Here is a 25,670-nt window from a genome sequence, read left to right on the forward strand (position 1 = left end):
TTAATTTTCAGAATTTGACTTTAACCATTAAACTTATATATATATTACATTTTATTATATTAACTGAGATTTTCTTTGCATATATTCTCTATCTTTACTATTATATAATAGGAATCTTGTATGTGCACCAGCACAGGAAGGCGCTGTGAGGTCGTTCCCTATGGACTCGGAACTAGCTGGGCCAATTTTTTTTTTTTTAATTTTATACAAAGTTACTTGATGTGTCTAGGGTTGTTGTTACGTAGGTTTTGTATAAAAATGCCTTTGATGAATATTGAAAATCGAGAATAAAAAATCGATTAAAAAAGGAATCCATTGCCAAGGTTGCTGGAAAATTTGTGGGATCCTTCTTTCGATCTAGTAGGTATCTCACTTCTGATGCAACTTTCTACCTATATAAGAACCAGGTACTTCCAAGGATTGAGTATTGTTGTCACATCTGGGCAGGAACTGCTAGAAATACTTTATCCTGCCTTGACAGAGTTCAAAATAGACTTCGCAATCTAGTCGAAGATGCCCTTTTCTCTTCCTAGCAACCCTTTTCTCACAGAAGAGACGTTGCGAGTCCATCTCAGCTTTATCGTTATTTTCATGGCAAGTGCTCGTCTGATCCCCCCTCTCCAAACTTTCACAAGAAACACTCGTCTAGCTGAAACCACTATCAATAATTTCCCCCACTCTTTATCTATGCTTAAACCTAAACGTAGATTCCATGAACAAAGTTTCTTTCTTAGAACTGCACGCGTATGGAATTGTCTTCCGTTTTCCTGCTTTCCAGTTTGATTACAATATGCTTGTCTTCAAGTCCAACGTAAACAAGTTCTTGATGAGCTTAAGTAATCCAATTTACCAAATTTACACTACTAACGATTACTATGATATTGTCCCATTGACTACTGTACACTCTTTAACCCTTATCCTCGAGTGGCCTTAAAAAAAGTCGATTTTGATTAAGGTTACACTTTTATACAACCTAACATCACAAGTGCATTTGAGAAGTTTTATCACCGCACAAACAGGAAGGCCAAGCCTATAAAATCAACTGTAGATTCTGTTATAAGATAGGGACACGTTCGAAAAGAATGTTTCTTGATAAAGCACAATCGAATCATAATACTTGACTTTTGTACATTTAACTGTAATTCAAGTGATTATGTAAAAATAACTTCATAAAATCAACTGTTGGTTCTTTTATAAGACAGAGGCACGTTCGAAATGAATGTTTCTGCTTAGAGCACAGTTGAACCATGATACTTGACTTTTGCATTTTAAACTTTAAGTGAAGCCATTATTTACAGATAATTTTATATAATCAACGGTAGATTCTCTACAGTGCAATGTAGACAACAATGCATTGTGGACTAAGTCATGTGAAGCTTTCTCCCAATATACTGGGGGGGGGCTAAGTAGAGCAGGCAATCAATCGATTTGATTTAAAAATAGTTAATTTCACCGATTTCGATTGACAAAAGTATGGGAGGGTGGAACATTTGTTGATCCTCATTCAACCCTAGACAACGTTGGGTCTCCCTATAAATATACACATAATAAATAAATGTGTGTGCATATATGCTTGCATATTATAATATGAATTTATGCATACTATACATCAATTCGCAGATATATAACCATAATTGGAATATAGAGAAGATACTGACAAGTCTGCTGCAAAGGAGGTGGCCTCCCTCTATCAGGCTAGAAAACCTCTAACACCTTTTAGTATCTTACCTGCAGTCTTAAATAAAGTCACTTTGTGTGTGTATGTGAGTTCCTTGCTCATGGGTTCTGGAACGACTATCTTTTGCAAATTTCACACAAATATAATTAATGTCTATTTCTGTACAAAACACCTGATAATCGGAAATTAAAAAAATCCGATTTTAAAAATCGTCTTTTCTCTCTTATAGATACAAAAAAAAAAAATTTATGAGGAGAATATTTTATGTTACACCGGCTAAGGGAAATAATAAAATCTCAGCAAATCATTTCTTCTTAAAAATAAAACCAGATTTGTCATCTGGGGATATAGCTCAGTGGTAGAGCATTCAATTACAAATTGTATGATCAAGCCTGTGTGTATTTTGCCATTTAATTTTACTTTTTTTTTCCTCATTAATGACTTCAATTTACAATAAAAGAAGAGATACCATTTAAAATCGCCACAAATCATTTCTTTGTTTGCATATTTTAAAGCTCAACATTAATCAGAAGTAACTTTTCCAGGGCATTCATCGTCAAGCCTAAATATCAGCTGACGTGATATTGTAAACAAACACAGTCAGAATTTGATGAACGACATTGTCATTATTATTTTTTATTTATTTATTTATTTTGTGTGTGTGTGTGTGTGTGTGTGTGTGTGTGTGTGTGTGTGTGTGTGTGTGTGTGTGTGTGTGTGTGTGTGTGTGATAAATTATTCCTTGAAAATATATTAATCAATAGAGGGTTGATCCTATAATAATACATATGCAATCTTCATAAATTAAATGATCATTTTTAAGTGTATTGTACGACCGGGCAACTACGGGTGTCCAGCTTGTATCTCTATAAAGCCACCATACTCTTATGCTCTAATCACTATTACAAAAATAAAGTTTCTAGACTCATTATCTACTCAGCTCCAGCCCCTGGTCCAGAAGGCATACAATTTAAGGGGAAATTAAAGGAAAGTATTTCATAAATAAAGGTTTTAATGTAATAGGGTTTGCAATCTACAGAGCTCTGATCCCTGTCTCATCACTACGGCCCCTGGTCCATTTCTAGAGGGTTGGAGAGTATTGTATACAGTCATTCACTTTGTTTTAGTCTAAAAGTCATGTCAAGGGAGGAAACCTATTCTGAACACTTACAACTAAAGAGCAATAAGATAAAAGAAGGCAGAAACTGAACCTCTCAGAGGTTGTCCTGACCCTTAATTATTAAGCCATGCCTAAAAGCAAACCAACCTGACACCCCCTCTGTTTCACTCCAGTCTTCGTCATCATCGTCTTCGATGCCGCCTCGACGTTTCGGAATCATAAATTGTCTTTGTTCGATTTCTTCTTCTCTTGCTGCTCCTACTCCTCCTCCTTTTCCTTTCCCTCCTCCTCCTTGTCTTCTTCCTGTGCCTTTCCGGTTTCCTCCTATTTCCTGAAAGGAAAAACCAAAACAAAAAAACAAAAAAGTTTAAATTTAAAATAATACACCCAAAACATAATCGAATCATATCAAATCGTGTACCGCATTGAACAAAGTGCACCAAATTGCATAAAATCATAAATTCTTTAAAATATTCAAATCGATACACGCATGACATTCCTTTCTTCTTCGTGTCGAATTAGCAACCCTCTTTATCCGTCCTATCATCTCCTCTCTCTCTCTCTCTTCCTTTTTATCCGTCCATATCACTCCCCTCCCCTCTCTCTCTTTATCCGTCCATAGTACCCTATTCTCTCTCTCTCTCTCTCCCTCTTTATCCGTCTATACCACCTCTTCTCTCTCTCTCCTTTATCGTCCATATCACCCCCTCTCTTTCTTCCTAACCATCTTTATCCGTCCATATCACCCCCCTCCCCCTCTTTAATCGTCCATATCACACCCCTCTCTCTATCATCACTCTTTTAGATCAATGTCCATCACTCCCGCAATCTTCTCTTTTTCTTCTTCTTCATCTTATGATCTTTCTTCATCCTTGTCTTTTTTTTTTCTGGTAGGGCATCACTGGCCTACTGGATATCGGTATAGATTATAGAATCATGTTTATAATCGTTTACATACTGACATGCGTTGGACGACTTTAAGAAATTGACTTCTACGCTAACCTATCTCTGGCCAGGTCTTTATTTTGTCTTGAGGATCATTGAAGTTTTCTTTGTGATTTTTTTATGGGGTTTGAAAACGAAAGACATTCTTTTTAGTCATTTTTACATTGTTTTCTGTGAATAACCAATAAAGAGATTAGAGAATTGGCGTTTATGATGATCATCATCATAATGATTACGGGCATGTGTTGGACGGCTTTCAGAAATGTATTCCTAAACAAACATGTCTCTGAGCTTTACTTAATTTATCTCACGCCTTTCTTCATCAGAACTCCCTTCCCCATGTTGTCCTTGCCCGAAGTGTTTCCGTTTGGCATTCACATCTATTCTTTCATCGTCTTCAGTTTCACTGGCTTTTGAAAACTGAGGTTTTTATTTTAGCATTTTAGAATAATTGAACTTTTCTATGCGCTTTTGTTTCTTAGAGTTTGAATTTTTAGCCATTTTACATTCTGTTCCGTTGTGGGGGGGGAGAGATGTCTGCTTATATTGAGTCAATGTTCATATTAACGCTACATCAGCCCTTTTGGGGAGTTTATAAGAACGAAACAGAATGTACCTTTATATCTTGTCTCCGCATCTCTTGACCATGTCGGCTACCCTGGAAAAAAAGCTCATAACAACAGACGCAAGTTTCATTTCTCTGGACAATTGGAACTTTATTCGATTCACGGTCCAAATCACACCCTTGTTATCTACTTATCCTTAGAAGAAGGGTGGGAATTTCGCTATCGATTCATCTACCATACATTGCTACCTCTCGTCACCTCCACGAGAAGTCTCTTATTTTCGCACAATAACTTCCGACTGTGGACTCTCAAACTCGAACTGAACTCGAACTTTCTAAACACGTGTGTTCTCTCCATTGGGGGATGCAGTGTTTTATGGTTGGTCTCCCACCGGATACACCTGCAGCCAATGCGTTCACAGCACATCATAGCCTTGTCGCTGGGTTTGATGAGTCTTAACCTTTTGACCTCCATCACATTTAACAACATTCTGCACTAATCGCGCTATTCATGTTATAGAGTCCATAACAATCCTTGTTAGTTTTTTCATAGAGAATATTTATTTGCGGTGACTTTTCTGATTGACTACTGACCACAGAGCGTTTCACATTTTCTGCTAGTTTACAATTAATAACCTTCTTTGATTCACCCAGGGGTGAATTTTTAACCCATTTATAGTTTTAACATTTTCTTGTTTATATTTACAGAATTCGGAGCTGATCAGGAGTATCAAAAAAAAAAAAAAAAGAAAATCCGATCATTCATGTATTGAAGAGGGATTCACATCCGTCTTCATAAATAGAAAAGAGAGGCCTCAGTGTGTTATTTGTACTAAAGTTTTGACAAATGATTCTATGAAACCAGCAAAAATGAAGCAACATTTGCAAAATATTCAACCTCATCTCAAAGACAATAACAAAAAAAATTTTTTTTTTTTTTGAACACCGTGGGAATGCTCTCAAAAAGATGAAACTGTTTTCAACAGAAGATTTTAAAGAAGAAAACCAAAAAGTTACTGAAGCTTCGTATGTTGTAGCACTTGAAATAGCAAAGCTGTGCACTTTTTGAGATAAGCGATCTTTGCAAGGATGAGAAATGAGGATGAATGGCCTTCTTACAACTGGTGAAAGGGTCAAGCAAGATACAGAATCGCTGATTTACGATATTATTAATCCGGAGTAACGCCAATCAAGAAAATACAAACTTTGTGTACGTTTGTTTTATAATTTTTTAAATTTTAGCTGGACATACAAAAAAAAACATATGTCGTAGCATTTGAAATAGCAAAGCAGAGCACTTTTTGAGGCAGTCATCTGCCTGCATTTCTCGTCTTCTCCAAGATTGGCTTTCTTACAACTGGTGAAAGAGGTGCATGAGCACAGTAAGGGTTATAAACCCTGCTCTAAACACTTATCGCTCTAAACACTTTCTCACAGCTGTGACTATTTTCTATCTTTTCAAATCTTCTATCAGATCACGTATGTAATATTATTGCCATATTTAGTGCAGAAACATATCTGTAATTTGATTGAACCCCACCCGATCCTTTCTTCTTCTCTGCAACCTCTCTCTCTCACAGACGTAATGTTGCTAATCTCAGTCTTTTTTATGAATGATATTATGAAATATGTTCTTTAGAATTGTCTGAGAAGTTCCCTGCTTCCTTTGTATCAGCTTGTTTGACTCGTTAATCTAGTGATCTTCATCAATTTGCTGTTTTAATAGAGCTTCCTATTCCAGTAGCTTCTTTCCAAGAAGTGGAATTTAGTGGAACTCTCTCCTTGCTGACTGATTTCCATCTACGTATAACCTTTGCTCTTTTCAAGAACAAGGTCAATAAGCATTCCTAGTTGTAATAATAATCTTTCATTCTTGATAGCCCCTTACATTAAGTGGCTTCATGCTTTGTCTGAAACGTTTTCTATAAAACAATTGTTTATATTATATTTCTCTTGGACTGTTTGTCTGTCCCACTTTTTCACGGAGACGACTGGATCGATTTGATTTTATATGGACCTTTATGATAAGGTGCAGCCAACGAAATATTATGTTATCTGTCTAATTCATAGCTAGGGAGTCACCACAATACCACATTTACTCTAGTGTTGAATATTGATGTCCTAGAAAATGCTGGATGACGTAATTGAAGCGAAAGTGGTTGCAATTGTCAATGTTTATTTCATATAAAATGTTTCGATAACAAAAAGGAATGTAGTAAGAAAAATGTTTCAATAGCAACAAAAAAATGTATGGAGGGACATATTTACAGTTAGATATTTACTAGCAAAATTACCCGTCGTTGACTGGGTTCAAAAACAGCCTACAAAAAATGGACTCTGATTTTTGAAAGTATGATAGGTTATGAAAAGAAAGGGTTGTAAAGAGATAGCTTCGAATTTTGAGGTATCAAAACCAAAGCAAAATATGATGAAAGTAAAAATAAAATAGATAAACCCCATAATTTATTATACCATACCTGTTCACACTGAAACACTTATCACAATATTCTGTGGATCTATATTAAAATACCTTGTTAAACTTTGTGACATATTTCCATTCTATGGATGTCAGGTGCAAACGAACACCCCATAATTTTATTATATCATATTTCTTCAAACTGAAACATAATTATCAAAGTATACTTACGCAGATAGATATGAAAAGTCTTTATTAAAGTTTGTGCCTATTTCCATTCTATCGAGGCCAGGCGCGAACGCAGACACCAAAATTTTATTATACCATCCCTATTTAAGTTAAAACATACTTATCAAAGTATTCTTATGTACATCTATATCAAAAAAACTTGTAAACGTTTTTTTTAATTTTTAAATTTTTATTTCCATACTTTGTGGACTAGGCGCATACACAGACCCCACAATTTTAATGAACCACCACTGTGCCTCGATACATCTTCTATCATTATATGTAATCAGTTTTTTAAAATAGTCAACCATATAGGAGCCTATCCATGACCAGACACACACACACACACACATTCAGCTTTATATATATAGATAATGAAAGATTTAGGAATTTTAGAAACATAAACAAATCGAAATTAATTATCAAAACAATTATCTCGGTTCAGGACTGACCTCGTTATGTGACGTCAGAGACGGAATAAATAAATAGAGGATTTTCATATATTACGCAGAACATACCAGTTAGGTGGTTTGCGAGTTGTCAGATGAGTTATAGAAGTATTTCGACTGGCTAATTAAAGACAGTGTAAGACTCTAGAGATAAAGCATTGCAGACTGTGAAGGGGATCCACCCTGCGAAATATAATTCGTGTCTTGGTGTTTTTTCCTTTCAGAGGGAAGAATTTAAGAAGCATGCAACATGAAAGAATTATACGTCAAACAGTTGCGACTCGTAAGGTATGTGTCTTTTTATCTGATGTGTTCTGACTGTGTAGAAGGTATGTTCCTCCTTTGTCTGGTGCCAAGCAGACAAAGATATTTGTCCCGTTAAACAACTGTCTCTCAAGTGTTTCATTGTCCGGTTGTGAATGGTCTGATTTCATGTGTAAACACACATACGCACCTGCTTGATGAACACACACACACACACTTAGATGATACGAGCCACGATGAACAGGTATGTAAACATATTTATACAGACATGTACATATATTTATATACGCGCGTTATATAGACGACACACACAACTACATGTAGACGAACCGGCCCGTTATATACACTGTTATATAACACTAGAAGTGTTCTCAGAAACTGTGATAACTTGGCTGCAATTTTATATGGAACTTTGCTATGATAAAGTGCAGTGAACTAAGTATTATGGTTTCCATTCGTTGCATAATTAGGGATTAGTATTGAGCACAAATTTAAGCCTATTGAACCAACAATTTGGCATGACACTCATTCTAACTCAATGAGCTATAACTTTGCCAGTTATATATATATATATATATATATATATATATATATATATATATATATATATATATATATATATATATAATCAGCTTTATGCAGTATCTGACTATTAGGTTTATACCCGTACACAGATAGCCGCTCTAGGCAGAACTAGTAGTCTTATTAATATGAATAAATTAAAAGTAAAACATATTTCTTTTTCATGTTAAATGCGAATGTGGACCTTACAAGAGTATTAGTATGAATAATTTAAAATTAAAACATATTTTTATAAATGACCCCACAATATTATTAGCAAGATTAAATTAAAAATAAAATTATGTCTATAAAAAAACAAACTATATGCTTTTTTACATTCATTTAACAATTCCTACTCACAATGGCTCTTGGTACTTTTGCCTAAGATCCAAATATATTTGAATAGGGAGATTGGGAGCGTTGTGTAAATTGCTCGTAATTTTATTCTTTTCACAAATTATATATATATATATATATATATATATATATATATATATATATATATAAAAAGAAAAAAAAACAACTTGGAGTAGGAGGACCCCATTGTGTGAATATCATATTATGGTGATTGAAAACTCTAGCTAGGATTAGCTTAGACAACAAAGATACAGTGACAAGGACGACCACTTTTTGATTGCCCATATGCCTAATTTTGTTTTGTGAACATTTTTCTTGTCAAAATAAATTATTTAAATCAAAATGTATCCGTTCTCTACAACATCAGCACCAGTTGACACTGGAAGATTTCATGTAGTTATCTCCCTTGAAAAAAAAATTCAAAATATGAACGAAGATATCTCCCGTGAAAAAAAAAAAAATTCATAATATGGACAGACATACCTCCATTGAAAAAAAAAAATAAAATAAAAATACGGGCAGACAAACAAACAAACAGGTCATATAATAGATGGATATAGAAATATAAGTACAAGAATGTGTGTCATCTTCTCGCCGACCGGTATTAAAGTTCCCAGGTACAATAATAATCTCAGAAGAAATGTGCCAAATATGATCTAATATGATTTACTGTGTTCTTTGCCAGACTTGCAGGCAGACGAGGAGGTCTGATTTGCGAACTGATTAGCAATCATTGAGCACGAACCTATAGAAATTGTTGCAAAATTTATTAAATTCGATTCTTAACCCCAACCTCACTTCAAGCCCTCGCCTTTTGCCGGTTCATAATATACACAGACATTCATAATACACGCCAGTAATTCATTAAGAGATGTCCTCTTATGCCAAATGTGTTGTTAGACGTACTGCTGCACCTACCTGTGCGCGCGCGTGCGTGTTTAAATTTAATGAGGGAATGAGTGAAGAAAGGAGAGGGAGCAATCTTTAAGAGCGGTTTAGTTGGTTTGATTTTACGGCATATCAACCCTTTTCAGCTTATTTAATGCCGAATCCAGTAATTTTATGAAAAAGTTTTTATGCGTCAAGTTCTTTATAACCTTCAAATATTTATTCATGGGGTTTGGTTGTTATCCTTTACGACACATCAATTCTTTTCAGGTTATTTAATGCTGAATCCAGTAATGCTCCCCCCCCCCCCAAAAAAAAATATGATTCAAGATTTTATATCTTCAATATTTATCCAAAGTGTTTGATTTGATTGTTTTGAGTTACGGCATATCAACTCTTTTCCGCTTTTTTAATGCTGAATCGAGTAATTTTATGAAAATGTTTTGTGCTTCAAGTTCTTTCTATCTTCAAATATTTATTCGTAGTGTTTGGTTTGCTTGTTTTGTTTTACGGCATATTAACCCTTTTAGAGTTATTTAATGTCGAATACAGTGATTTTGGAAAAAAGTTTTTATGTTTTAAGTTATTTATGTTGGGGCCTGTTTTTTGGGGGTCACCCTATATATATATATATATATATATATATATAGGGTGACCCAAAAAAACTGGCCCCAACTCTAATTAGGCCCCCGTTTCTTAGTTTGTTCGAATGAAATGAAACTTTGGTCATAACTAGTTTATTATATTCAAAACATCACATCAAAACACTAGGGTCTTTGGCCTTTTTTCCTCCGTTCTACAGCATATGTTCTAGATGGCCTCCATTTAGCTTTTGTTTTTTGGGGTTACCCTGTATAATGACATGCATGCATAATAAAATAAAACATTGAAATAATAGAAGGGTCACCAGATAGCAAGTGCTACCTAAAACAGACAGTTCTGTAAATGAAAATATAAAAATACGAAATTTTATAGGAAAACATTTTTATATGACGTAAGAATATAAAGTTCATAGTACAACACGTTACAAGTCAAAATGTTCATTGTGTTAATATGTGAGTATTTGGCAGCGTGGCATTGTGTATATGTTTACCTTTGCTCTTGTTAGTGCATACATATATGTGCGTGAGTTATGTTGATATGTGAGTCACTGTGTCCTTTCACTTTGCCATGCTGACCAAAGGCCAAGATGGAGTGTTGTAGACCTTGAGCTTCTTTCATTTAGTCAGTTCGTGGAATCTCTCCCCAACCGATTTTCTTGCCCAGGTCTTATAGGAAATTTTAAGTTCGCACTGGCTTACTATATTCGCGTATAGGTGTTACTTTTTGTGATTGGGAAAGATTTCTATTGGCTAAAAATACTTTGGAGTTATCGAAAGAAAGGAGTGCAAGCAATTAGAGCCATTTGCTTTTTAGCGTTCATAGGCATCACTTTGGGATTAAGTCACCACAAAGATATGAATTGATTTTGACAAATTAGAATATAAGGAGGACGGCGGAGTTGAGTCAGAAGCAAAAGAAAGAGTGAGCTCTCCTGAACACCAGTCAAGTCTAATAATAGTAAACCAGTAGTGATTTTTTTTTAACTCGCGTTCGCTCCTAACAAGGCATATCGCCATTTGGACATAAGGAGCTACTATTTCAGGACCGTGCCGAGTAAAGATTAATAAGATGCCCTTTTCTCTTCCCTGCAACCTCTCTCCCTCAGAAGAGACGTTGCGAGCCTGTCTTTGTTTTATCGTTATTTCCATGGCAAGTGCTCGTCTGAGCTCGAATTTCTGGTCCTCCCTCACCAATCTTTCACGAAAAACACTCGTCTATCTGAAACCACTGTCAAAAATGTTGCCCATTCTTTATCTGTGCCAAAACCAAAATGTAGATTCCATGAACAAAGCTTCTTTCTTAGAAGTGCACGCAGTGGAACTCTCTTCTGTCTGCCTGTTTCCCACCTGACTACAACTTGGATGTCTCCAAGTCCAACATAAACAAATTCCTGATGAACCACCCCCTTAAGTAAAACACTTTATCAAATCACCAATACTAATTACTACGATACTATCCCATTGATTACTGTACATGCAATAACCCTTATCCCTGAGTGGCTTCCGGGCCTTGATAAGTGGTGACTTCTATATAAAAAAATAAAAGAAAGAAGGTACCTGATGGGCCTGGTAGTGTTCTTAGATAGATTTTGTGTCGGAATGTTTTCAATAAGTATCGATAATTGATAATCAAAGTAATCCAATGAAAAAAGAACAGGCGATTTTGACTTAAGTTAACACCTTATACAGCCTAAGCATCACAAGTGCACTTGAAAAGTTTTACTACCATCCAAGCCGAAAGGCCAGACATATAAAATCAACAATACGTTTTTTGACATGACAGGGCGCGTTCAAAATGAATGTTTCTGTTTAATGTGCAATTGCATCATGATATGTGACATTTTATTTTTAAAATAAATTTAAGCTATTATATAAAGATACTTTTACAAAATCAACAGTAGGTTCGCAGTGCATCTACCACTAGTCTCGCTCCCTCTTGGATAGGGTCCAAAAAAGAGTCTTCAATCTAGTAGGTCCCACTTTGTCAACTAAGCTCCAACCCCTGTCCCATCGCCACAATGTTGCATCTCTGAGCATTTGCCATGGAAATAACGATAAAACAAAGACAGGCTCGCAACGTCTCTTCTGTGGGAGAGAGGTTGCAGGGAATAGAAAAGTGCATCCCCCACTAAGCTACAAAGTTTATTTTGTACTCTGTCAAGGCAGGATAGACTGTTTTTAGGAGCTCCTGCCCAGATGTGGCAACAGTACTCCATCCTTAGACGTACTTGGCTTTTATATAGATAGAGAATTGCATCAGCATTGAGATATCTTCTGGAGCGTTACAAGGATCCTACCATTTTTCTAGCGACCTTGGCAACAGATTTGATGTACGTGTTCCATTTCAGGTCAGGAGTAAAGGTCAAGGCCAGAAGCTTATCAAAAAATGGAGCCTCCTGTAGACGAGAGCCATCCATTTCAATGATGCCAGATGGGGATCAGACTTTGTGTGAAATTTACCAAAAATCGGCATAGCCGTTTTCAAGTCCATAGAGAACGAATTCTCACACACACACACATACACAGTATTTTTTTATATAATTGTAGAGATTATTATTAATTATTATTAATTATTATTATTAATATCAGGGATGCGAGTTCCATGATAGAAGCATTGGTTGAATTTTAATAAAACAAAATACGTATAAGATAGGTTTGAAAACCAAATCACAACACAATATTTCAAAAATAAACAAATAGTTTCAAATTTCAAACAAATAGATATTTGTTTATTTTCATAATATTGCGTTATTGTTTGGTCTTCAAACGTATCTTATACATATCTTATTTCATTAATATTATAATTATTATTATCATTAATTTTATGATTTTTATTAATTATTATGATTATTAATTATCCACGAGGGTAGCATACTCTCGTTCCGTCAGCCATGACTGGGTAGAAGTTCTAAGGAATTTGCAATTGCATTCTAGTGTCGTTTGCACTGAGAAATGAACCTTCGACCTCCAGAAGGGTATAATTTACAACTGAATGTCATCAAGTACTTTATCCACTATGCCACAGGGTTTGAAAAAAAAAAAAAAAAAAAAAGGCCGAGTTCGACCAGATACACATGAAGAAGGTCGGAGGTTACATCGAGCCAAACGTTGTGCAAAAAACACTCAATATGAGAACAGTAGTACGAATAATCCAAATAATACGAATTAACATTTTAGCATCTAAAATTCTGTTACTTGATCGATTGTGATAGAAAAAATTTAAAACAAAAAGACTAAACTAAATACTAAAATATTTCGAAAGAGGGAAAACATGTCGCATGTATCCACCAATTATTCTAACCTCTTTTTTTTTTTTTAATGTTTTTACGGTTATGTAGTCTCACTGTTAAGAACATTTTTTTTTTTCAATTTGAAAATATACAGAACAGACAGCCTGAAATTGAACAATATTTTTATCCGTCTTCCTTAATCTAATCAATATATTTGTATGAAATTTAAATAAATTATTGTAATGTCTTTGCAAGGATAAAATGTAGGACACGCGTGTATATATATATATATATATATATATATATATATATATATATATATATATATATATATATATATATATATGGGGTACTGTTGCCACATTTGGGCTGGTGCATTTGCTACTAGTCTCTCACTCTTAGAATGGGTTCAAAAGAGAGTCGCCAACCTATAATAGGTCCCGCACTGTCAGGTAGGCTTCAGCCTCTGTCCTATCAACGAAATATTGCACCCCCCTTTGCCTGTTTTACAAGTATTTTAATGGAAGGTGGTCCAGCGAACTCCAAACCCTTGTACCCCCTCGATGTAAATACCTCCGACAAACAGCAAAAATCCCACCCCTACATAGAAGAAATCCCTAGATGCCAGAAAGCTTTCTCCTCTCATAGTTTCTTGTCTCGAATTACTTGACTTTGGAATTCCTGTCCGGGTTCCTGTTTCCCTGACTATACTGACATACAGCCGTTCAAGTGTAATGTAAACAGACATAGTATTGCTCAACTCCCTAGATAGCATCTCTGCAAATTATCCCAAGTATATATATATATATATATATATATATATATATATATATATATATATATATATATATATATATATATATATTAGTCAATTTTCCCCTACGTCGTTGGCCGTTATAGATTTAAAACAAAAACCTTCATATGCTAATTCGCTCTGCGAGTTTCTTAGGTCAATTCTTAATAGGTGTTTGTTCTGTTCTATTGCAAAATATTGTAATTTGGGGGAGGGCAAACTCCTATATGCAACTGCATACAATGGTTCCTTATAAACAGTTTCTTCTATTTACAGTAACAGTCAAGTTGGCTCAAAGAGTAAGGTGTTGAACTGACATTATAGGTATTAACTAATGTCCAGGATTTGAATCTGGAGGTTGACAGGTTTGTTGCATCCAGCCACACTGACGAGCATTGAAAAGATTAAACACGTGTATATGGATTGTTCTCTCTTTACATATACATATATATATATATATATATATATATATATATATACACACACACACACACTAGCAAAATACATGCACATTCGTGCGGGACTTTTCAGTACGCTCGAATACCCACTTTGCAGGCAGCCTCACAGTAAGTGAATATTGTAAGAGCTGCACCAAATATGACCTTGAAAAATGGAGTGCACTATTCCTAGGGTGGAGACAAACATCATGTCAGGTTTGGTTATGATCAGTCCAGTGGTGTGGGCTGTAAGAGAGTTGTACATACACATACACAAACGCTACTATTTGTGTATATATATGGATATACACACATCTATATACACGCGTATTATGCGGTTGGTCAATATGCAGCCCTTACATCATTGTAGATTTTCCCATGCAAACATGGCGGTGGTATCTATTGTTTATATATATATATATATATATATATATATATATATATATATATAAGTAATGTGATTTATAATTTAAAATTTAAAAATCAAATTTTAATTAAATTAACAATCCGTTTCATAAGAAGGAACAACAACAAAATCAATTATCTGTACGATCGTTTCGGAAAACAATGCTTTTTTATTGTGGTATACATCAAGTTATGTAGAATAATTATATATAGTTTTTTGGTAAGCAAGGTCTCCTCATCAGCAAATTTTGGAGGGTTTTTATTGAATTTAAAAGACACCATAAATAATAATAAAGTAATAGTTTATTTATGGTGTCTTTTAAATTCAATAAAAACCCTCCAAAATTTGCTGACGAGGAGACCTTGCTTACCAAAAAACTATATATAATTATTCTACATAACTTGATGTATACCACAATAAAAAGCATTGTTTTCCGAAACGATCGTACAGATAATTGATTTTGTTGTTGTTCCTTCTTATGAAACGGATTTTTAATTTAATTAAAATTTGATTTTTAAATTATAAATCACATTACTTAATATTGAATTAGCTCTAGGACATTTAACTATCGAGCTTATTATATATCTAAATTACAACGAGCACTTTCTATTTCCTGTATTTTAATTTAATTAGTAATTTCACTGTTACATTAAAATACACTCAGCTCTTTAGACTATTATTCTAATCTCCTTTAAATTATATATATATATATATATATATATAAACGATTCATGAACGTGCATAAAATGATAGAGAGGTACAAAATCGAAACAGTTTATGAACTTATCTCGGTGGTAGAGTGTAGTATCTGTTCTGATACCATGCGTCATCATTTCTGCTCTCGCTCAGTGAAAGAGAAATCTTTCTACATTGAACATTTAAAAAAATTTTGTCCTAATGCAGAGTTGCCATTTTGGAGAGGGGAGGGCTGGATTCTTCTTCCCCCCCCCACACACACCCACTCATTTTAAACCGACCTTGTGTCTTACCATGCCCTCGTGGAGAGCCAAGTAAATAGGGACAGACAAGTACCAACGTATCATCCACTTAGCGGAAAACATTTAATTATCTCTCAAAAGTCACACAGCTATACATCGATATAATCACAGATACACACGAATAAACACATATACACACATACATACATACATACACACATACATACATACATACATATATACATACATACATAGGCACACATGAACACATAAAGTACCGATTCAACGCTTTCTATTTGCCGATAGGAACAATAAAGTAAAATCAGCCTCCGAACTCGGACTTGAAGTAGACTTTACCATGCAAACTCCGAAGCAATTTTCAAATTTATGTCATCGTAAAAGCTTGTATTAATTGTAGGATGTCACGCGGTTATTGTCCATTGCTGGGTAGAGATTGATAAACAGTGCGACGGCCAAGACAACAACTGGGAGGAAAAGGTGCTCTTCTCCCTCGCCCCGTCAACCCATCGCTCGTGTCCCATTTTCTTTTCTTCTACTTTGGTCTCTGGCGAAACCCTGATGGTCATGGACGACACCAAGCCTTCACCGTCCAACGTTATCCACTTCATCAGTAGTAAGTATGCAATGAAAGACAAAAAGAGCACCTCCTCCCTCTACTCTTTGGTAGCTACCCTCCCACCCCCGCTCCTCTCTCTTTTTCTCCTTTTCTTCTTTTCGTTATCTTATTCTCTCTTTTTTTTTTATTGCATTCTCTCTACTTTGCATTCATTTTCTTTCTCACCTTTATTCTTTTCTTTCACCCCCCCCTTCCTTTCTCTCATTCTTTCTATCTCTTTTCACCCTCTCTCTTTCTCTGTTTAATTCTCTATTACACCTCGTTTCCCGCCTCTGTTTTATCCGTCCATCTTTTTCAATCGCCTTTCTCCCATTTTTTTTTTTTTCATGAACTTGAATTTCATCTATAATCAATGCTATCTACTTAATTGCCATGTCGAGATTAGTAACATATTCCAAATTTACGAAAAATAAAATATGAACATGATCAACGAAAAAATTGCAGGTTTTACTTAAATGAGAAACAGAATAGATTTATGAAGGAGGAGGTAACTGCATTAAGTAAGATTTTAAAATAATAATGGCAAATCGCTTGAATGTGAAAGTAAATGTTTTCTGTAATACTAGCAGAGATACCCACGTTTCACATAGGCCTTTGCTGTATGCTCGGGTACAAATTTCGACATTAATGTGAGTGTCGAAGAACTGCTGAAGAAGGATCCTGTCGTAGGGAAGAATCCACTAGTTTATGATTTCTTGATGAACATAGCAACCATTTTTCTTCATCCTTATTGTATCAGTCTGGCCGCCATCTTCTGGATTCCTTCGCCTTTACCTGGAATAAAAGTCCTGGCCTTGCTGAAGAAATTCTTTAAGATAAGTTTTTGGAGCATTTGTTGTCAATTATACATGGTCAACTTGAATCCACCGGTCCGCAATGTCTGTGCACCATGTGTGCCATCATTTTTGCGTGAAAGTCAGGGTCTGACGTCATGCAGTTATCTCCCCTTCTATCATAAATCTCTTCTGTTTCTTATTGAAGTAAAACTTGCAATTTTTTCATTAATAATTTTTTTATTTTATCATTTTTCGCAAAGTTTGATTGCTAATTACAGATATGCTAAGATCCATTTGTTCTGGTTGAAATTTGTTCTCTGGGGCCTGCCAGATGAGGACGTGTGAATGCGGCAGTCTTCTCTTTTGGTATTCAGTGCTGTACAGGAAAGCCATTAACCTGCCAAATCCTCCGTTTTCTCTTTGGGTAGAGCACTGTCGTAAATAATCTCACCCGCTACTTAATTGGTTGAAAAATGCAAGGCTCACTGTTTGTTTATAAATAAGCAGTTTGAGCACTATAAAAGTGGTGGATGAATATTTGTTTAAAATAGACATTTGGCGAGGTTATTTGCGAACACCGCTCCCGTGGATCGATCGGTAGAACTGCTGATTATCAACGTGATGGTTCTAGGTTCAATCCTCAGCTTGGAAGAGGTGCTTGTCCAGCGGCACTGATGAGTTGTGATACAACGAAACAGGACTGTATGTCGATGACATATATATATGATGATTGCAACGTCTTGTCAGACGAGTGCCACTCCCTCAGACATTTAAAATCCAGGAGCCAAAATGTCTGAGGGAGTATCTATAAAAATATGATGTTACAGAGTCTAAGCTTTGTACGACAGCTAAGTCTCTCTCTCGGTTCAAAATGTTGAGATCCAGCAATAAGCAAGAGCAAGATAGCCAGCAACAAATTAAACTGCAGACCAGCTTAATGCGGGTACTGGTCTTCCGCTTGATGGTTTTTTAAATCAGAGATTTGCTTCTCCTAGAAAGGTTGCCTTCAACACGGCTTACGCGAGCCCTCTCTACCCCAATACACATATACACACACACACAAATATATGCGGTGCTAGTTGGCCGTTGACCCAGAAAAAGAGTTCATTCGTCCTTTGGAAGGTCTTGTTTTTAATCCTTCAGGGAGACTAGCTGCCCTCCTCACCAAACAAGTCTGGTGGGGGAACCAGTTTAGTCGCCGGTGACCCGACCATGAGGCAGGTAGTACTGGGTTACATGGTACCAGTAGCATATGACATGACCTGACATATATATATATATCATCAACATTCTAATCCACATTTGTCATCAATTGAAATGAATGGCTCTCGTCTTCAGGAGGCCTCAAGTTTTGACAAGCTTCTGGGCTTGACCATTACTCCTGATCTTAAATGGAACACATATATCAAATCTGTTGCCAAGGCTGCTGGAAAAATGGTGGGATCTTTCTATCGATCCAGTAGATATCTCACTGCTGATGCTATTCTCTATCTATATAAGAGCCAGGTACGTCCAAGGATGGAATACTGTTGCCACATCTGGGCAGGAGCTGCTAGAAAGGACTTGTCCTGCCTTGATAGAGTTCAAAATAGACTTCGTAGCCTCGTAGGAGATGTCCTTTTCTCCTCCTTGCAACCTCTATCTCACAGAAGAGATGTTGCGAGTTTGTCTCTGATGTATCGTTATTTTCATGGAAATTGTTCGACTGAGCTTCAATCTATGGTCCCCCCTCACCAAACTTTCACAAGAAACACTCGTCTAGCTGTAAACACTATCAATAATTTCCCCCACTCTTTATCTGTGCCTAAACCTAAACGTAGATTCCATGAACAAAGCTTCTTTCTTAGAACTGCACGCCTGTGGAATTGTCTTCCGTTTTCCTGCTTTCCGGCTGACTACAATATGGTTGTGTTCAAGTCTAAAGTAAATAAGTTCTTGATGAGCCGTTCCATATAAGTTATTAAATTTACCAAATTTTCATTACTAATGATTACTATATTGACCAATTTCTACTGTACACTCTTTAACCCTTATCCTTGAGTGGCCTCTGGGCCTTGATAATGTGGTGATGCCTTCGCAAAATCAATCCTATAATCCTCTAAAAGTTACTATTAATCTGAACAACCGTGTTCCCATTTTACAACTATAAAGGAAATATTTACACATAAATCAATGGTGTTTCCATGGGTTCAGTACGTGGGGCCAACATGCAGCAAGTTTTACATGTGTAATGTAAAAAAAATATAATATTTAATATAATAAAATCCCTTCTTCTATATAAGATACGTTGACGATATTCTCATTCTTACAGAAAACCACAATGAAATAAGGGAATTAGAAAAAAAATCCTTCAAGTTGTGTTGTATACGTTGTCGTGTCATAAAATGAGCGTTTGTTGTGTATTGGTTGAAATTGGAATGGAGATGATATATTAAAACGTGTCTATTTATAAACGATTGAGTGTTTAATTATCTTACCAGAGTTAATGTCGTTGTGTGTGTGATCGTCTAGTGGTCTTTCTATTACATATGTTCATATGCTGTTAAGTGTGAATATGTGTGTGACATGTCATTTGAACATACCTTCTGCCATTTTGTTGGTCAATCTGGAACATCTCGTCTGGGAGGGAGACTTGATACCTGTTTTTGGGGACGAAGATTTATTTCACTCCAAGACAAGAAATTGGTTCTATAGTTTTTTTATTCATCTTCCAGTTTGAACGCAGAAGATTGGAAAGTGAATTTGGCCTGTGTTTTCTTCTTCTATGTCTTATTTCTACCACGTCAGCGTTCGTCCCCCCCCCCCAGCGAAGGGGAGGAGACAACAGCGAAGCCGTCCGCTCTCGTCCAAGTCGCAACCAAATCTCCTCGATTCAGCTAACCTGATCACATGACTCACACGCAATCCAATCAGCTAATCTTGACTTCCGGTCAACGTTTCTACACTATAATTCACACACTCCCCCTCTCTCTCTTTCTTTCTGTCTCTCTCTCTCTCTCTCTCTTTCTCTCTATCCATTCTCTAACACTTGCATTCACCTACAAACTAGACGTTAACAGCAAAATTCCGTTTCTAGATGTACTTATTGACCTCAACAAAGATGAATTCATCATCTCTTCATTCCTGTATCTTGAACTACAGAAGCAAATCTTCATGTCGCTATAAAATTGCAATTATAAAAAACCTAATAAATCAGGTTAAATAAATTTCCTCGACCAAAAACACATTTTTAGTGAATTAAAAATTATTAAACAAGTCTTAATTAACAACCAATTCCCAACTTGTTGATAAACAAATCAATATAACCATTAGAAACCTACATCGAATAAATAACCATTCAAATAACCTCCATAACATATTCTATTCGACCAATTACAGCATAACTTCATATCAGACGAAAAAGCAACTTAAAATATAATGCATAGGTATATATCCCCTGTCAACAATAAGATCAGATCAGATTCATTATTTACTATAAAAAAGGAAAAAACTTCTAACGTTATAATCAACATTAACACTTGTCAGGTCAAAAACTTAGAAGAAAAAACATACACAAAAAGAACAATGTAACCAGTTCAAAAACCCTTTGAAATATGTATCTCCAACAATATGAACACTAACAATTACATTGGACACACTACTAATAACTTATCCCGAAGGCTTGCACTACATCTTTCAATTGAAAACATGGCTACCCACATTCTCAGTTTAGACAAATGGTGGGCAATACAAAAAATATATATTCTGTTAAGAAAAGATTTAAAAAACAACAGTCTTTGTACATAAAGACTAGAGAATCCAAAATAAATAGTATTAATTATGAATCTAGTCAGAATATCTTAAAGTGCCTAGATTCTTTATTTACTATTAAAAGACAAGTCATTTAAAATATTGTAAATTTTAAATTCAACTGATTATAAATTTCACAATTAACTAGTTTTTAATTTTTAAATATATATATATAAAGATATTAGTGTTGGGACGATTAATCGGAATCAATATCGGGAATCAGAAATTTGGGGGATATCAGAATCGGGGAAAAAATGTGCAAAAAACGGTTCTCTTGTCTTTTTTTTTTAATTTGATTTTGTTTAAAGCAAAGTCTGGAAGTTCTAATAAAATAATAAATATTTATTGATTTTAAACAAAATTCTCCACTGCTGGTAGTAATGATAAAATAATAAATATTTATTGATTTTAACTAATAGTAAAGCTAAAATCTATATATCAACCCATAACAAGAATGTGTTGACGTTTGAGAAAAAATCTGGACATTTAACTTTGTATTTTACAGTAACTGGGGAAACAACAACTTTATAGTTAAATATTTAGAGATTTCTAAAGAATCGGAATTGGTATTTGTATCGGAATTGGGAATTTGGTCTAGAATCATTAATTGTATTGAATCAAAGAAAAAGATTGAAACTAAAATCTATAGATTATCGCCTCACAAGTTGGTTTTTACGGTAATCGGTACAAAATAACAACTTTATAGTTAAATATTTAGAGATTTATAAGGAATTGGAATCGGGTAATTTAATACGGAATCAGTAAAAAATATCGGAATCGTATCATCCCTAATATATATATATATATATATATATATATATATATATATATACATATATATATTAGGTTGGGGCAAAAATAATGTCGTTTATTATATATAAGTTGAACGTCAAAAAAAGATATTTTTAGCCAACCTTTATATATATATATATATATATATATATATATATATATATATATATATATATATATATATATGAGAGAGAGAGAGAGGGACAGTTGTATGAATAAAGTAAGTAACTGTTATGGCTTGCAATAAGCAACAAAGAAAACAGAACAACGGAATAGAGTTTAAACAATGTATTACTGGAACAACAACGTAAAAAGGTTACAACTGAAAAGAGTAGTAAACGTCACCGAGTAGGCGAGGGTCGCTCTGGTGTTTAATCCACACCTGGGATCAAAAGGTTTATGGTTTATATAATTGATAGAACAGTCCATTTGGAGGGCGATTCCCCCACAATAACCATGGAAAAATACAAGGTTAAATCCCCCCCCCCCTTTTTGTTAAAACGGCGGCCCTGTGGAAATAATTTTTACCCATACAAAGTATTTTCTGGAAGGAATTAATCGAGTTACATTTTATTTTTCTTAGCAACAGGTTACGACGATCTTCAAAAAGAAATAGCTGACGAACGAGAAACTAATATTGAATTTATAAGAAAAGAAGATATTGATGACAGTTTTTCTTTCTTTTAATAGAAAAGAAAGAAAAATGTCATCAATATCTTTTTTATATATTTACACATATATACGTATGTATATATATACGCACACACATTTACATATATATATATACACACGCACACAAACAAATATATATGCGTACATTTAATATATATGCACACATATACACACTACTATATATATATACACACATATACACTCACATCATATATATACACACACACATATATATATATATATTACACATTACCGTATATATATACCTACACATATATACACATACATCAAAAGCGCATAAGCCTGAAGAATCCTAGAGTGGATGAAACACGGAATATTCAGTGTAGCTTAATCGCCACATACATTTTATAACTTACTACACATACATTATATATAGGCACACATATATCCACACACACACACACACACACACACACACACATATATATATATATATATATATATATATATATATATATATATATATATATATATATTATGCATAAAGAAAATATTATTAAAATAAAGATATCTTACTTGATAAATGACATCAGTTGGTTTGTGCTTTCCATTTTGGTCACTGTTTGAATGAGATACGTTTTTGGATTTCGGCAGCGTATTTCTTGAAAAATCTTTATTCTTATTCGCTGAAAGATTAATCGGGTTGCTTTGCCAGCATGTTGTCTGGTGTGTGGAGCATTTATAACGTCCGCCTCCCGCCAGGCATTTGCAACGCGCACTGCCTTGAATCCCGAGTGCGGAATTCCTGCGCTCTTTGCAGCGCAGAATACAAACGGACACGCAGGCTGTGATGGTCACCGACACAGTCACGGCGACCAGCACAATGACGACAAGCAGATAAAGATGTATTCTATCCTCGGTACCCGTGTGGGCTGAGTTTTGAATTTGCGCCGTGTTGTTCCGTACGGTCAGTGTGAGGTATAAGGACGTTGTCGCCGACAGTGAAGGAATTCCGCTATCCCTGACGCCAAACTCAAGATCGTAGGATCCCGCGTCCTGGTAAGTGGCGACGCGGGCAAAAGACAGTAAGCCCGTGTAAGGATGAACGGAAAACAGTTGTTTCTCATTACCGTGTAAGATTTCATATTTGAGAAAGGCGTTCTCTTGACTGTCGCTGTCGGACGCACGAAGCATTGTGATATTTGTATGATGCGGGTAATAAAGAACATCCAGCGTGAAAAAATTCACGCTCGGAAATGTGAAATACGGGGCATTGTCATTTTGGTCCCTGACTTCAATCGTGATATTTGCCGTGTTGTTTAACGATGGAATACCATTGTCTTTGACAAAGACTTGAAATTCATAATAAGTCTGAAACTCGTAATCTAAAGACATCACTGTCGATATGAGCCCATCGTCTGCTATTTGGAATGGTAAAAAATGCTTGTTGTTAGTAATAAGACTAAAAGAAAGGATTCCCCCTGGACCCAGATCAGGATCCGTCACATTCACGTAACCCACAGGATGTTTAGAAGGCTTGTTTTCGTCAATATAAAATTTGAAAGTCTCTTGTGAAAACTCCGGTCTTACATCATTAACGTCCATGACTTGTATCGAGAAATCACGGCGACTGTATAAAGGCGGGACACCTTTATCCTGGCAAGTTATCGTAATATCATAGTGATCTTCTTTTTCACGGTCCAGGCGTTCTTTGATGGTGATCTTATATTCTTTCGTCCCCAGACTCTGCAGATCAAACTTCTCATGGCGGAGCACACAGCTAACGTCTCCGTTTCGACCGATATCATGATCGGTGACCATCACGTATGCAATGAAGCTATCAACTTCGAAATCCTCAGAAATGGCGGCTACGTTTCCCGATGAGGTCGATAAGAAATTGACATCCATAAACGGCGGATTGTTTTGCTGATTGATTACGTTAACCAGAACCATTGTCATTGAGCTGAGAGGGGGTCTGCCGCCATCCATTGCTTTGACGTACAATTTATATTTCATCTTATGCCCGGGGGGCAATTTCTTTTGTAAGGAAATCTCGCCTGTGACCTGGTTTATCTCAAACAGAGTTTTCGCGACATTTGATGTTTTCACGCTAAAATGGTAAGTAATCCGACCATTTTTACCCGAGTCCAGATCGGTAGCAGTAAGTGTAATTATAGGTATACCGACGTCACAATCGTTTGAAATTGAAATGTTAAAAATACTTTGGGAAAAAACGGGGAGATTGTCGTTAACATCCGTGACCGTAATGTAGACCTCTAAAATGCTTTGTTTTGGCGGCGTTCCAGCATCCCTTGCGATTATTTGAACTATATACGAATCCTGCATTTCTCTGTTCAGCCTTTCCTCAAGGATCAGACTGAGCTCAGATGTCCCGTCAACGCTTTTCGTAACAGACAACGTGAAATGCCTGCTGGTATCATTCTTCAGAAAATATTCAATTTGTGAGTTAAGAGTGCCGACATCCCGGTCAACGGCGTTGGGGATGGCTATCTTCGTTCCTTTGCCGTCTCTTTCTGAAAACTGGATCTGTACACGTTTTTCTGGGAATTCCGGCTGATGGTCGTTGATGTCTTGGATGATCACTTTGACTTTTAATATCTTCATGAATGCCTTTGCCCTCCGTACGGCGACTTTTACCATTTTGAAACACTCCACGTTGTGCTTACAGAGGGCTTCGGCATCAATCGTTTGGGCAGTGAAAAGTTTTCCATTCTTTCTACCGATCCGAAAAAAGTGAAAACTGTCATCTTCACCCTGCTCCAGCTGGGTGAATCTGATCTGGCTTCGGTTTTGCGGTAAGACACTATCGGCGATATGTGAATCGGCTGCGATGTCTCCAATGTAGGTACCAGGGGATTTTCCCTCTTCGACGGAGTAGGTAAGGTCCACGCACAGACACTGGTGAAATACGGACGCCAAAATACATACAGGTATCAACATGTCTTATGCTGGGAAACACGAAAATGCAAATCAACTCAGGAGAAGCACCTGCAATGGAAAAGAAAACAAGATAAATTTGTTATGATGGATTAAAGAATATTAAATAAAAACTATAATAAAATTAGAACGCCACCCGGCGTCACCCGATCATAAAATACTCTTAAATACGATATTTTAATCCATGCAGATCTCGTATTTATTATTA

The 25,670-nt window shown here is 35.6% G+C and overlaps 1 protein-coding gene across 1 annotated transcript in view; it reads right to left on the minus strand.

Annotated features, from left to right (window-relative positions):
- The window catches only part of LOC145242973 (protocadherin beta-13-like), a 271,516-nt gene that overhangs the window by 33,417 nt on the left and 212,429 nt on the right, over positions 1-25,670 (minus strand). Inside the window, exons 2-3 of the mRNA XM_080106080.1 lie at positions 23,081-25,513; positions 2,946-3,129 (exon numbers count right to left, since the gene is read on the minus strand). Of these exons, the coding sequence (XP_079962206.1) occupies positions 2,946-3,129; positions 23,081-25,465 (2,569 nt within the window). The 5' untranslated portion in view covers positions 25,466-25,513. The remainder of the gene's footprint in view (positions 1-2,945; positions 3,130-23,080; positions 25,514-25,670) is intronic.

This window comes from Euprymna scolopes, chromosome 21, assembly GCF_053919585.1.
Source record: "Euprymna scolopes isolate OS-2025 chromosome 21, ASM5391958v1, whole genome shotgun sequence".
Classification (NCBI taxonomy): Eukaryota; Metazoa; Mollusca; class Cephalopoda; order Sepiida; family Sepiolidae; genus Euprymna; species Euprymna scolopes.